Source organism: Aquarana catesbeiana, linkage group LG01, assembly GCF_042186555.1.
Source record: "Aquarana catesbeiana isolate 2022-GZ linkage group LG01, ASM4218655v1, whole genome shotgun sequence".
In the NCBI taxonomy this organism is placed as follows: domain Eukaryota; kingdom Metazoa; phylum Chordata; class Amphibia; order Anura; family Ranidae; genus Aquarana; species Aquarana catesbeiana.
This window is the reverse complement of record NC_133324.1, coordinates 106100320-106112739: the sequence shown is the minus strand read 5'-3', so window position 1 is coordinate 106112739 and position 12420 is coordinate 106100320. Positions and strand designations below refer to the sequence as shown.

The following is a 12420-nucleotide window of genomic DNA, read 5'->3' as shown; positions in this document are numbered from 1 at the left end:
ACTTTTGTAATAACATATGCTTGAAAATATCCCCAACTTTCTGTACTCCCTTTACCTATACCAGTAAGACCGTAAGGGGGCAAAATAGGCTGTTTGGGCCATTTTGCCCAAGAAACATGGAAGAACAATACCCTTATTCCCCTTAAACAGATAACCCATTATTTGAAACAATAATGGTTTACTGTAGAGAAGATAGGGGAACACCATGGATGGAAACTATTTATTGTCTTATTGTTGTATATAATTCTAATATTCAGACTGACTTTATATGTACAACAAATACCATTTTCTTGATTTCACGATGAGTTTAAAGTGATTATAAAGGTTTTTAAAAAAAATAACAATCATGTTATACTTACCTCCTCTGTGCAAGGGTTTTGCACAGAGCAGCCCTTTCCTCCTTTTCTGGGGTCCCCTGGCAGCGCTCCTGGCCCCTCTTCATTGGGTGCCCCCACAGAGAGCCGCTCTCCATGCATGCGGGCACGCTCCTGAGTTCTGCTGCTGCGTCTATTGACACAGACAGCAGGACTCAGCCCCATCCCTGACTCCCGTGTCACTGGATTTGCTTAACAGCAGCAGGAGCCAATGGCTATCAATCTATTCAATAAAGGATCCCGAGACAGCGGCTGGAGCATATAATTCATTAAAGTAAAAAAACATGAGACTTTACAACTCCTTCAATAAGTAATCATTAATAAAGACACAATTATTAAAATGCATAATGTTTTGTTCACGCTAAGTAGCACCTGAAAACTCCAACTTTTTTTTTGTATTTCTTGTACTATTTAATAATTATGGGATGTGGTGCACATTGATGGTATAAGCCATTTCACGATTACTGTTGGTTAGCATTTCTGGCTTCAACTGGATTTCCTAAACCGAATACTTGGAGCCAATGAACTAGCATTTTTGGAATCTTTGCATTTTTGTATTTCTAACAGTACAGATTTCCTCTAAGCAATATTATGATTGTACGTAAGCTGGGTAATGTATGAAATGACTGGCATCCTGCTCTGTGCATTACAGATAAAGAAAGTAAGACTGCAACAATTCTTTTTGTTTCACTTTTTCTTTTACAGAATGTCCATATGGTACCTACGGAATGGAATGCAGAGGAACCTGCAATTGTCCATCTGGAATTTGTGATCGTGTGACAGGAAAGTGTCTGAAATTTCCATTCTTCCAATTTACAGGAGCCAAATCACCTAATAAACTAAGACTTAATCCTGGTAAGATTCCTTTAAAATATTCTGGATACTATTTATGTTATCATGGAATAAAATATGGTCCTTATGTTCCTAAAAAGGACCCCACGACACAAAGAGACTATCTACAGATAACCCTTTCCAACAGGTGATTATATTTACAGAGACACACACTCAAGCTCCCCCCCAAAATAAGAGCCCCCACTAAAGGAAGGGACATGTGAACTCCCCCCAGGTGACAGTGGTTGGTCCTGACTGGACAATCAAAAATCCTGAACAATGTCACATGGGGAAGCCCACAAGATCATCCCTCAGTCTAAGCTGTCAGTGGGGAGGACCAATAACTATAATGTGATTTTGCTCTGTTTGGGCGAAGTGACAGTGAGGTTGATTTACTAAAGGCAAATATACTGTACTTTAAAGGGGGGTTCCGGACGCTATATATATTTTTTTTAAAGTCAGCAGCTACAAACACTGTAGCTGCTGACTTTTAATAAGGACACTTACCTGTCCAGCGAGCCCATGATGTCGGCCCCCCGAGGCCGATCCGTACATCAGATCGTCTGCCGGCGCCTCCATCTTAACAAAGGGAAACAGGCAGTGGAGCCTTGCGGCTTCACTGCCGTTTCCTACTGCGCATGCGCGAGTCACGCGGAACTTTGTGAATGGCCTCATTGCTTCCTGGGACACACACAGTTCCCAGAAGGCAACGGGGCCGCTCACCGAAGAGGAAGAAGCGCCGCGGAGTAGGAAGAGGCAGATTAGGAAGACTGCTTAGCAACAAGGGTTTCTGGTAAGTTACATTTTTTTTTTCAAATGTTTTTTTTTTATTTTTTTAAGATTTTTGATGCTATTTTTTATTTTAGGGTGACCCTCCACATTATGTGCACTACAAGTGCAGTTGCTCTAGATCTGAGGGGAAGCTCTGCTGATTTCTATCATCCAATCATGAGCAAGCAAAAATGCATTTTTTTATTTTCCTTGCATGTTCCCCTCAGATCTAGAGCAACTGCACTTGCAGTGCACAGACTATTTACCTTTTGTAAATCAACCCCAGTGTCTCCTTAAAGCAAAAGTAGTTCCTGGACTTTAACATCATTATTCTGGCAGATCGCAAATTATAAAGAGATTTATTTAATGGCTGAGAGTAGAGTAGACTGAAGCAGGGATTTTTTTCAGCAGGAACTAGGGGGAACTCAGTTCCACCACCTCTGGCTCAGGTCTTCTGCTCCCTGCTCACCACTATCACTTGGTAACACTGAAGTCCAGCTTATGCGTTTACAAGTGATAGCTTATCTCCCAGTAGCTCCCACAGGTCAGATCCCCTGCACAGATCCCACTGAGTGCCGGACAGGGACAAAGGAGATACAGAACAGGTACCCAGGGTTCAGTGCAGTCATGGGCAGGAGAGGGTGCGTGGTAGGCTGCATCCTCTGTGGTCTCCATTTTTTCCCTGGTGACAGTTGTTGATGCTCCTACTGCATGATCTCCCTTGCAAGTGACTATAGTATAGTATAGTATGCTGGGAGGTACTACATCCAGATAGGTGCTTCAGCATAATATTGCAACAAAGGTAAGAAATATGACAGATGGTGGAGCTTTTAAGGAGGGGGGAGAAGATGAGGGCAGTGGAGGAAGGGGTTGTATTCAAAGGGAAGAGCTACTATTTGATGCCATTTGGCAGGTATGTGTGTGTGGTGGGAATGGTTGAGTTCCTGCACCTATTCTCTGAGAAAAAAAGCCCTGCTGAAGGGTGATTAAAGGCAAACAGTGGAAAGGGTTTGCACCCAGAGACCTAATATGTTTCAATACACAGCTGTCATTTTGTCACTATAGCCATAGTATGGGGTCATACTCAAGGCTTTCAGTGTTTCTCAGAAAATGTATTAACAGGCACATAATGGGGGAGATTTACTAACACTGGTGCACACAGAATCTGGTACATAGTAACAATTCAGCCAGGGGCGTAACTAGAAATGACAGGGCCCCATAGCAAAATGTTGTATGGGCCCCCCCTGCAAACTGCCCCCCGCCCTGCAAACCGCCCCTCCACAAAAAAAAGAACTAATGCCATTGAACAACAGATTACCGCACCCATATGGCACAGTACCCAGGCAACAGCTTATATTAATTTGGAACAACAAAGTATGCAGTATACTGTATGCAGCCCCTAAAGGACACACATTGCTGTCCTCCAGCCTTGTAACCAATTTCTGTTCTGACATATAAAATGAAATAGTTCAACTCACCATAATGCAGAATCAGTGGGAGCCCTGAGCGTGTCACTTGCCACCGTCGCCTGCCACCAGATGCAACTTGTCACGGAATGTCACTTGCCACATCACCCGCCACACGTTGCGGATTGTCCACTTGTCACGTCGCCTGCCACCAGATGCAGATTGTCACTTGTCACACGTTGCAGAATGTCACCTGCCACATGTTGCCAATTGTCCACTTGCCACGTCCCGGATTGTCACTTGCCACGTCACCTGCCACACATTACTGATTGTCACTTGCCACGTCCCAGATTGTCACTTGCCACACATTAGATTGTCACTTGCCACGTCACCTGCCACACATTACAGTTGTCACTTGCCACTTTCCGGATTGTCACTTACCACACATTACGGATTGTCACTTGCCACATTGCCTGCCACATGTTATGGATTGTCACTTGCCATGTCACCTGCCACACATTACGGATTGTCACTTGCCACTTCCCGGATTGTCACTTGCCACACATTACAGATTGTCACTTGCCACATGTTACAGATTGTCACTTGCCACGTCACCTGCCACACATTACGGATAGTCACTTGCCATGTCACCTGCCACACATTACGGATAGTCACTTGCCACGTCACCTGCCACACATTACGGGTTGTCACTTGCCACGTCACGGATTGTCACTTGCCACACATTACGGATCATCACTTGCTGCCACGTCCCGGATTGTCACTTGCCACTTCACCTGTCACACATTACGGATTGTCACTTGCTGTGTCACTTTCATGCTGTGTCCCAGAGTCAGGCAGCAGAGAGACAAGGTCATCTCTCTGCTTCCCGAGTCAGGCAGCAGAGAGACAAGGTCATTTCTCTGCTTCCCGAGGATGCCTGCACAGTGAGGGGGGAACTGCACTGCAGGGATGCAGGGAGGGCGCCGGGCGGTGAGAGATGATGTCATCTCTATGCACCCCCGGCTGCCAGCTCCCTGATTGGCCAGCCCGCTAACACACGAGCCGAGCAGCCCAGCTGACTCACCGCCTGACAGCCCTCGGAGCCGCCCTCGCTCTCACCGCGGGCCCGCAAAGCCGCCCGCTCTCACCCGTGGGCCCGCAAAGCCGCCCGCTCTCACCCATGGAGCCGCCTGTCCTCACCGGGCCGGGCCCCTAACAGCTGTGGGCCCCATAGCGGCCGTGTGTGTCGCTATGGCGATAGTTCCGCCACTGCATTCAGCTTCCAGGTTTTATTGTCAGAGCATAAGTGAACAAGCGGAAGTTAGAAGCTGATTACTATGTACAGCTGCACCAGATTCTTTGTGCACCAGTTTTTGTAAATTTTCCCCAATGTCTTACTACAAGTCAGATGTGTATGTTGCAATACAACATTTGGACCTACTTTGGAGAATTAGCTAGATAGCAATGTACCTCTAATGATATGTGTGCCCCTTGTGGCATCTGCTTTGTTCTTGAAAACTGCTAGTTTCATACACTCAATGACAGTCTTGCTGAATATCCTCTGCTGAAATTGACAGTCAGGACTGGAGAACAGTGAGTTGCTCACTCTGCAACCTCTCCATTCATAAAGTATCTTGCATGCTTTTCAAAAATATAAGGCCTTCTGTGATTGGCCCCTTGTCTAATTCCCAAATTAAACCAAAAGAGAGAAGGTCATGTCTAAAAATTCCTTTTAATGTTATTAATGTTATTTTAAACTTTGGAAATATAACAACTATACAATAGTAAAGTTAGAGTGGTTCATTTTTAAAAGTCTGCTCCTAGCCTTTGCTGGAGTGAGCTGTCATAATGGTGTTGTTTCTATTGGTTTAGCCAACTAACTCTGTATTTCTAAATAACATAGCACCAAATGTGCCACCATTAAGCAGAGGTGTCTATTCAAGTTCAGTATTTGCTGTAGTGTAGTCAGCCCGAGCTGAATGTAGAGTTTAGTTTTATTGGGTCTCCCCTAGGCTCTGGGTATTGTTTGCTTCTGCTCGCTGCTACAGAGTGTCCCTGGTAATAGTGTAAAAGGCCGCAATAATTAGTTATGAATATTTATTTTCCCCTGGCTAACTACTAGGAGTTTTATTGTCAGTGGTGCAGGCTGAGAAAGGGTATAAATATTCAGTGATCCTGGAAAGTAAGTGTCGGTTCACACTGAGGCAGCACGACTTGCAGCGTGACTGCCTCAGGCGACCTCTGTTCTCTCCCCCTCCTCTTCGCAGCGCCGACATTGTGAGAGTGGGCACCCGGCTGTGTCAGTTTGCAGCTTCACAGCCGGGCGCGGCGAACCCAGCTGCGCTCCGTCAATGGCCAGGCAATGTTCTGGGACCTGGGAGGGGCAGCCTAGGAATCGCCTAGGCGGCCAGAAGTCGGAAGTGTGACAGGAAGTCCCACTCCAAACCAGGTACCCAGCCCCCCCAAAAAAATGACATGCCAATTGTGGCATGTCAGGGAGCGAGGAGTACTTAAAGCGGAAGTTCCACTTTTGGGTGGAACTCCACTTTAAGGAAAGTGACCATGTGCTTGGATAGATGCCTAGGTGTGATTACCCAGTATGCTGAACGTGGGGAATGAAGTACATGGAGAAACTTCAGCCTAATTGGGAAACCTGAGAAGCTGGGTGAAGCGTGGCCCTCTAAGAGAACCAACAAGTGTCTTACATTCAGAAGCTGATTTCACAGAATGTTGGTTTGGCTTGAAGGTCGTTTCTCAGTAAAGACTGTAAGCAATTTTTGTCCATCATCTGGAGTCTGACACGTCTATACATGTCCTGTGTCCTAAACCTCTCTCCCAGAAGTCTTAAGTTAGAGTCAATAAACTCCATTCCTTAATTTGAAAAGCGACTGGCACCCCTCTGTTCACATTGCTCTATTATTGCTAAGGACTAGACCCTGGGTTAAAATTCTAGCCCATCCTGCTTTTGATGTACCCCAAATTCTTTGAGAATCAGGAGGGTCCTACAGTTGCACCAGAAAATCAAGATAGATGTGTGAGTGGAGAGTGCATAGGATTCCATTTGATGGTGTTGCAAGAGCAAATCCAAACTATAGGCAAATATAAACCAAAAACTTTAGTTTAGTTACATATTGATTCAAAAATGTGTTTGTTTTTTAATTGCTATTACCTTATATAAAAATCCCATAACATGATTTTCAAAGGAAACCAAGGTGAGAATAGGATTTCTAACTTATGTCAAGCATTGGGGGCTGGACTCTGTATTGGGAAACATTTAGATAGCTTATAGGAGAGAAGGAGAACAGAATGAGGACCTCATAATTGTCGCGATAGTACAGTGAACAGTCTGGATGTGGTAAGATGAGAAAAGTTCACCTAAATTAGCTATATTTTTAGCTGTTGGACAGGAGTTGCAATTTATGTTTCAATTAATTTTTATTGGGATTTTTACAAACCATGTACAAAATATATGCGCATGCAATTGCTCAAAGACCAAAGATTAAAGTGTTACTAAACCCAGGACCCTGAATTCACCATATTGGATCTCCTACAGTACACAGAACATGGAAATGCAATCATTTTAGTAAATATAAACTGCAAAATACCTTTTCTCATCAGCAGTATATAGTGGTCTTGTGACTTCTATAAGTGTCTGGTTAAAGCTTGTAGGAGGAGTTTTCATACTGTCCTGGCTGACTTTTCAGGATGCAAGATGACCCTCTGTCTGGACAGTGCTGATTGGCCCTGTGCTGATCACATGCACTCTCACAAGAAAAAAAAACTCTTTAGCAATACACACCAAACTGAGCATGTGCAACCTGACTCCAGTAACTTTGTCTTATTCGGACATGTTTTGGAGACAGTGCAAGAAGGGAAGGATCTGTGCATACAGAATCAAACAGCCTTTTTACACAATGCAGAGGATTACCCCTTAGGTTCCACAGTGCGTATAACAAACATACTTTACTGCAAATACAGACTGATTTTACTGTAGTGGGTTTAGTAACACTTTAGCAAAATTATAAAGAATACATGTACAGCAATATTGAACATTATGGGAGCTAGTAAACAGAAGAAAAAAAGATTTAAAAAAATAAGCATAGACTGCGAGTTAGCCAATAAGGCAGTCCATGAATATAGAGTACAAAACCGTTATCATACATAGGAAGCATCATACGTGTAGATAAGGACCCTATATGCCCTCTTCAAGTAAGATAAGACACAAAACCATAGAGCACTTTATAGTCAAAATGGATGTAAACCAGATTCATATAATTTGACCTGGAAGTGTTTTCTTATCTCTCTCCAAAGCACTAAGTCCTGTGTGTTTCTGCTGCTCCGTTTTTCTGTATTAAGCGTGATAACTTCTGACAAGTTCTCCATCAACCGAGATAGAACCAGCCTGAAATTTGTGTCATGGGAGGTTGCTACAAATAGATTAGCAGAGAGACTGTCTTGTCACAGCACAGCTCTTCACATTCCTTCCTTCCTTTGCCTATGTGAGTGGGGGTGTGTGCCTTTCCTCCAATCAGCTGTCTTGGCTGTATGCCAAGAATCCACTCCCAGTGCTTAACAGGAAGAGGAAATCTCCAACACGATGTGAACTTTCTAAAAAATATAGCAAATTGAAGTCAGCAGATATACATGTAAAACTTATACAGGGAGATTTGTTTCATCCCGGTGTCATCATCTGAGGCTGTTCACTTCACTGCATATATGTGAGGGTTTACATCCACTTTAAGGTAGGTTAGGAGAGAGTATGGTAATAGTCATCGTGTATCAAGGAGTTGAAATTTAAACAGAAAACAATAATCTTAAAAATCAAATGACTCAATCTGAGAAAGACTGTAATGACTGTAATATGTAATGAGAGGCATATTTGAGCTGGAATATTCATTAAGTACCCACGGGTTAACCTGTTGTTTTTTACATCTCTTTTTACACATCAATCATAAATAGATTCACCCTGCAGAGTAATCTGTTATCATTTGATTAATTGCTGGGTGAGATTACTGTGCATGTTTTACCCAAGCTCCAAAGTACAAACAACGCTTTACTGCATGGCTTTGTGCTTGTCTAAACTCATATTTTCCTGCCTGCTGTAATGCATTTGAAAGGCTTCCCAAAACCTGGCTGCATATGTGTGGTAAAAGATGTGAAGAAGCCCTGAATTATTTTGTGTTCTGCAAATTTTATTATCAGGTAACATAAAAGCACACAGGAGATTCCCCTTCCTCAGGTTTGTTTGAGGATGTGTGTGTCTTGATGTGCAAACTGAACAGCAGTCATAGATATTTGTAAGAGCTAATAAAGATAAACATGATCCACCCCAGCAAGCACACACTTAGGCCTCATGGATTCTGGACATTTTTTTCTGCTACTCCTAGGGGTGCTCAGCATTTTTATATTCTGCCTCTAAATGCCCCTGCATGTTAGCCTATGTGTCCATGCTCTCAGAGACAGACAAAAAAAAAAAAAAAACAACCCACCGCCAGTGCAACAAGGAACAGCAGAGTTTTGGCAGAAAACACGCTTAATGCGCCTTTACGCGTGTAAAAGTGTCTAATGCACCTAGGCACTGGGCACATTTAGCGCTTGAGTGTCAATTCATTTCAATGGCCAGAATAAAGTATTATCATGGCCAATTAAATAAATTAACGCCCAAGCGATTGACGTGTCTAAACACGTTACAGGAGTTTACAAGCCTCAAGCATTTTTTTCTGCCAAAACTCTGCTGCCAGAAGGAAAGGAGTCTAGGAGAGTTAGCAAAACATCCTGTGTGCATGAGACCTTCCTGTGAAAAGGTGGAATTGCAAAGGTTTACCAATACACTGGTGACTAAGCAATATCCATAGCTAACAATGCATTCATATCTAGTTACTATACTTTAATGTTATCATGTAGAAAACTTTAAAAGCGCATAGAAAACCTTTTTTACATGTTCTTTCTTAAAACAGAACTTCACCCAAAAGGGGCAGTTCTACTTGTTTGCATCCTTCCCCCCTCCACTGGCACATTTGGCACTTTGGGGTGGGGGGGGGCAAGTACCTAGTTTTGACAAGTACTAGTTCCCACTTCTAGTCAGATATGCCACGGCGATCTGAGCCAGAAGTTCGGTCCCCCTCCTTCACCGGCAGCCTTCTGAGACACATCACAGGTCCCAGAAGAATGCAGGACCATGCACAAAGCGCATCGTGACTTTTGCAAATGCAGTAGGAAACCAGCTTCACTTCCAGTTTCCCTTACATATGATGCCGACACCTGCACCCAAAGCAATTGAAGAAGACATCCCTGGATCCCTGGACAGGTAAGTGTCCTTATATTAAAAGTCAGCAGCTACAGTATTTGTAACGGCTGACTTTTAATTTTTGGGGGCTCTTTAAGCTGGGTTCATATGAGAAAGGTGTGTATTAAGACACATTACATTGCAATGCTGTGAGTTAAAAATTGAATTTTAACAGCAAAGCAATGCCCCCAAAACTATCACAGAAAGCTATTTTTAAAATTCATTGCTAGAAAAACACTTGTGTGTAGACAGGTCACATTGAAAACAACTTTTCCTTGGCCAGCTCAATCACCAAAACCAATAATTTGAAGGAATGGATAACCGGTGCCCTTTTCTGTAACAGAATGTGCTCACAACAGCCATATTGTTATGTTGGGCTGTTAGGACGAGATGACAATTCTATGTAAGGAAAGATTTTTTTTTTTTAAAAAGATCTTTTTTTTTAAATATTTCATTTAGTTATTTATTAACTTGGTACATGTCCCCTATATCAGTGTCTGGCTTCCCATGCCCTTTTGTTTCACAAGAGCTTACCTATTAGCCCTACAAACAGCCTGAATTGAATAGCAAAATAAATCTTCAGCTGGGTTCGCTGAAAAGTTAGCGAATGTCAAACTTCGGGCAATATTTGCTTTCTACAATTACCATACTAATTACACAGAAATCGTTCATTCTGTTATCTTATGAGAAAAATGGTTGTGCGTGTCCCTTCGGATATTTTCACATGAATCAAATTATCTGACGATTGCTCCAAAAGCAATATTTTTTGTCCGATTTTCTCATGGTGTGTGCTGAGCTTTAGGCTCAAGAACACTGACCCCAGCAGAGCACAAGCAACTTAGCAAACCACACAGTTTTGTGCACACCAAGCTGTTACTACTTGTTGTCAGCATGAGCCTCAGAAAGTCAGTTACGAGTAATCTGTTAAGTGTACAAATAATTATCAAATGTCTGAGAATGAAACACTAACAAATTATTTCTTTATTTATTTTAGATTCTGAAATGGCTTCTGGAGATGGAAACAGCGTCAAGCCAGAACTTGCCAAGGATAAGTCTTCTCGCTCTCCTGGAATAAAATGGCTAAACCCACGCTGATTTTAATTTATAATTGTTTATAAGAACTATCTTGTGGATTTGAGGCTGAAAAATGTGCAAGACAATGCAATGGAATACCACCAGAAGGAGCTGGATGTATCACTTATTTGGTGGTCAACTGATGCTGTTAATTTATAGGAATAAAAATGTTATTACAGACGGCGAAGGTCATTACAAGTCAGACATATATCTTTGTTCCGTGATGCAAAAATCTGTTCAGTCAAAATCCTTCCTGTAAATGTGTAGTTATATAAACTTTATTTTGGTCTGTTTTCAAAGGATTTTTAAATGTTGGATATATCTGATTGCTTTCATGTGTATTTAAATAAATGCTTTGTATATTAGCCTCTGCTACTGTATACAGTACATTTTTTATAAAACTTAGAAGCCATGGTTTCCATACACTGCACTGATGATGGTCAAAATGCCTGAAACAGCATACTTGCCAACAGTCCCGATTTTCCCGGTTTTCCCGGGACAATCCTGATTTTGGGACCCTCGTCCCAATCAGAGCTCATCCTGATAAAAATCCCGGGATTTTGCTTTTGTTTTTGGCAAAAAAAACTGTTTTTGGCAAAAATGGCAGTGGGCTACAAAAAGATGGCTGCCGCCGCCGCCGCGCGGACTGTTCAGTGGAGAGGGTAGAGGCAGCCAATCGGTTTCTCTCTTCAGTGTACAAGTAGACAATTGTCTTCTACACTGAAGCCGATTAGCCCTCCCGTCTCCACTGAACACAAGGAAGAGATCTAAATGGAGCCACCGCTAACCCTCCACCCCTGTGTGTCCGACGAGCGGGGACAACACTGATGTAAGGACTGGGCTCTGCTAGGGACACTGATGTAAGGACTGCCATTGATGTATGGACTGGGCTCCACTAGGGACACTAATGTATAGATTGAGCTCTGCTGGGGACACTGATGTATGGACCTGGGGCTCCGCTGGGGACACTGATGTATGGACTGGGCTCCACTGGGGACACTGATGTATTTGTGTCATTGCATCATTTAAGATGTCCTAGCAAGTTTATTATATTTTTTCACGATTTTTTTCTATTTCACAACTGCTCCTTCCCATAATTTGGGATTTGCAGTGAGTTATTTTAGGACTCATATTTATCCACTTAAATTTCTCTATTACCACTTCATAGGGACTTACTTCTGCTAGTGTTAGCTATCAGTTTATACACGGTCCTTTTCAGTGTTTCATTAACACACTCTATTACACATATCGTTTTTATTACCACTTTGCATTACCTACCTCTGCTAGTGCTAACTAGCAGTTTACACACGATTAATTTTGTGTTTCATTAATACACTTTATTGTGCATATTGCCTTTCAGATGTCCATTCTGTTAGGCTTTGCCCAATAACGCACATATAGATTATTTTCTTTAGCGCCACACTTATCCACACTGATGTAAGGACTGAGGCTCCACTGGGGACACTGATGTAAGGACTGAGCTCCGCTGGGGACACTAATGCAAGGACTGGGCTCTGCTGGGGACACTGATGTAAGGACTGGGCTCTGCTGGAGGCATTGATGTAAGGACTGGGCTCCGCTGGGGACACTGATGTAATGACTGGTCTCTGTTGGGGACACTGATGTATGGACCTGGGGCTCCGCTGGGGACACTGGTGTATGGACTGGGCTCTGCTGG

General features: G+C 43.0%; 1 protein-coding gene across 1 annotated transcript in view; it reads left to right on the top strand.

Annotated features, from left to right (window-relative positions):
* Positions 1-11107, top strand: part of ESM1 (endothelial cell specific molecule 1) — a 36319-nt gene extending 25212 nt beyond the window's left edge. The window contains exons 2-3 of the mRNA XM_073622457.1: positions 1080-1229; positions 10663-11107. Of these exons, the coding sequence (XP_073478558.1) occupies positions 1080-1229; positions 10663-10763 (251 nt within the window). The 3' untranslated portion in view covers positions 10764-11107. The remainder of the gene's footprint in view (positions 1-1079; positions 1230-10662) is intronic.
* Positions 11108-12420: the final 1313 nt, after the last annotated feature.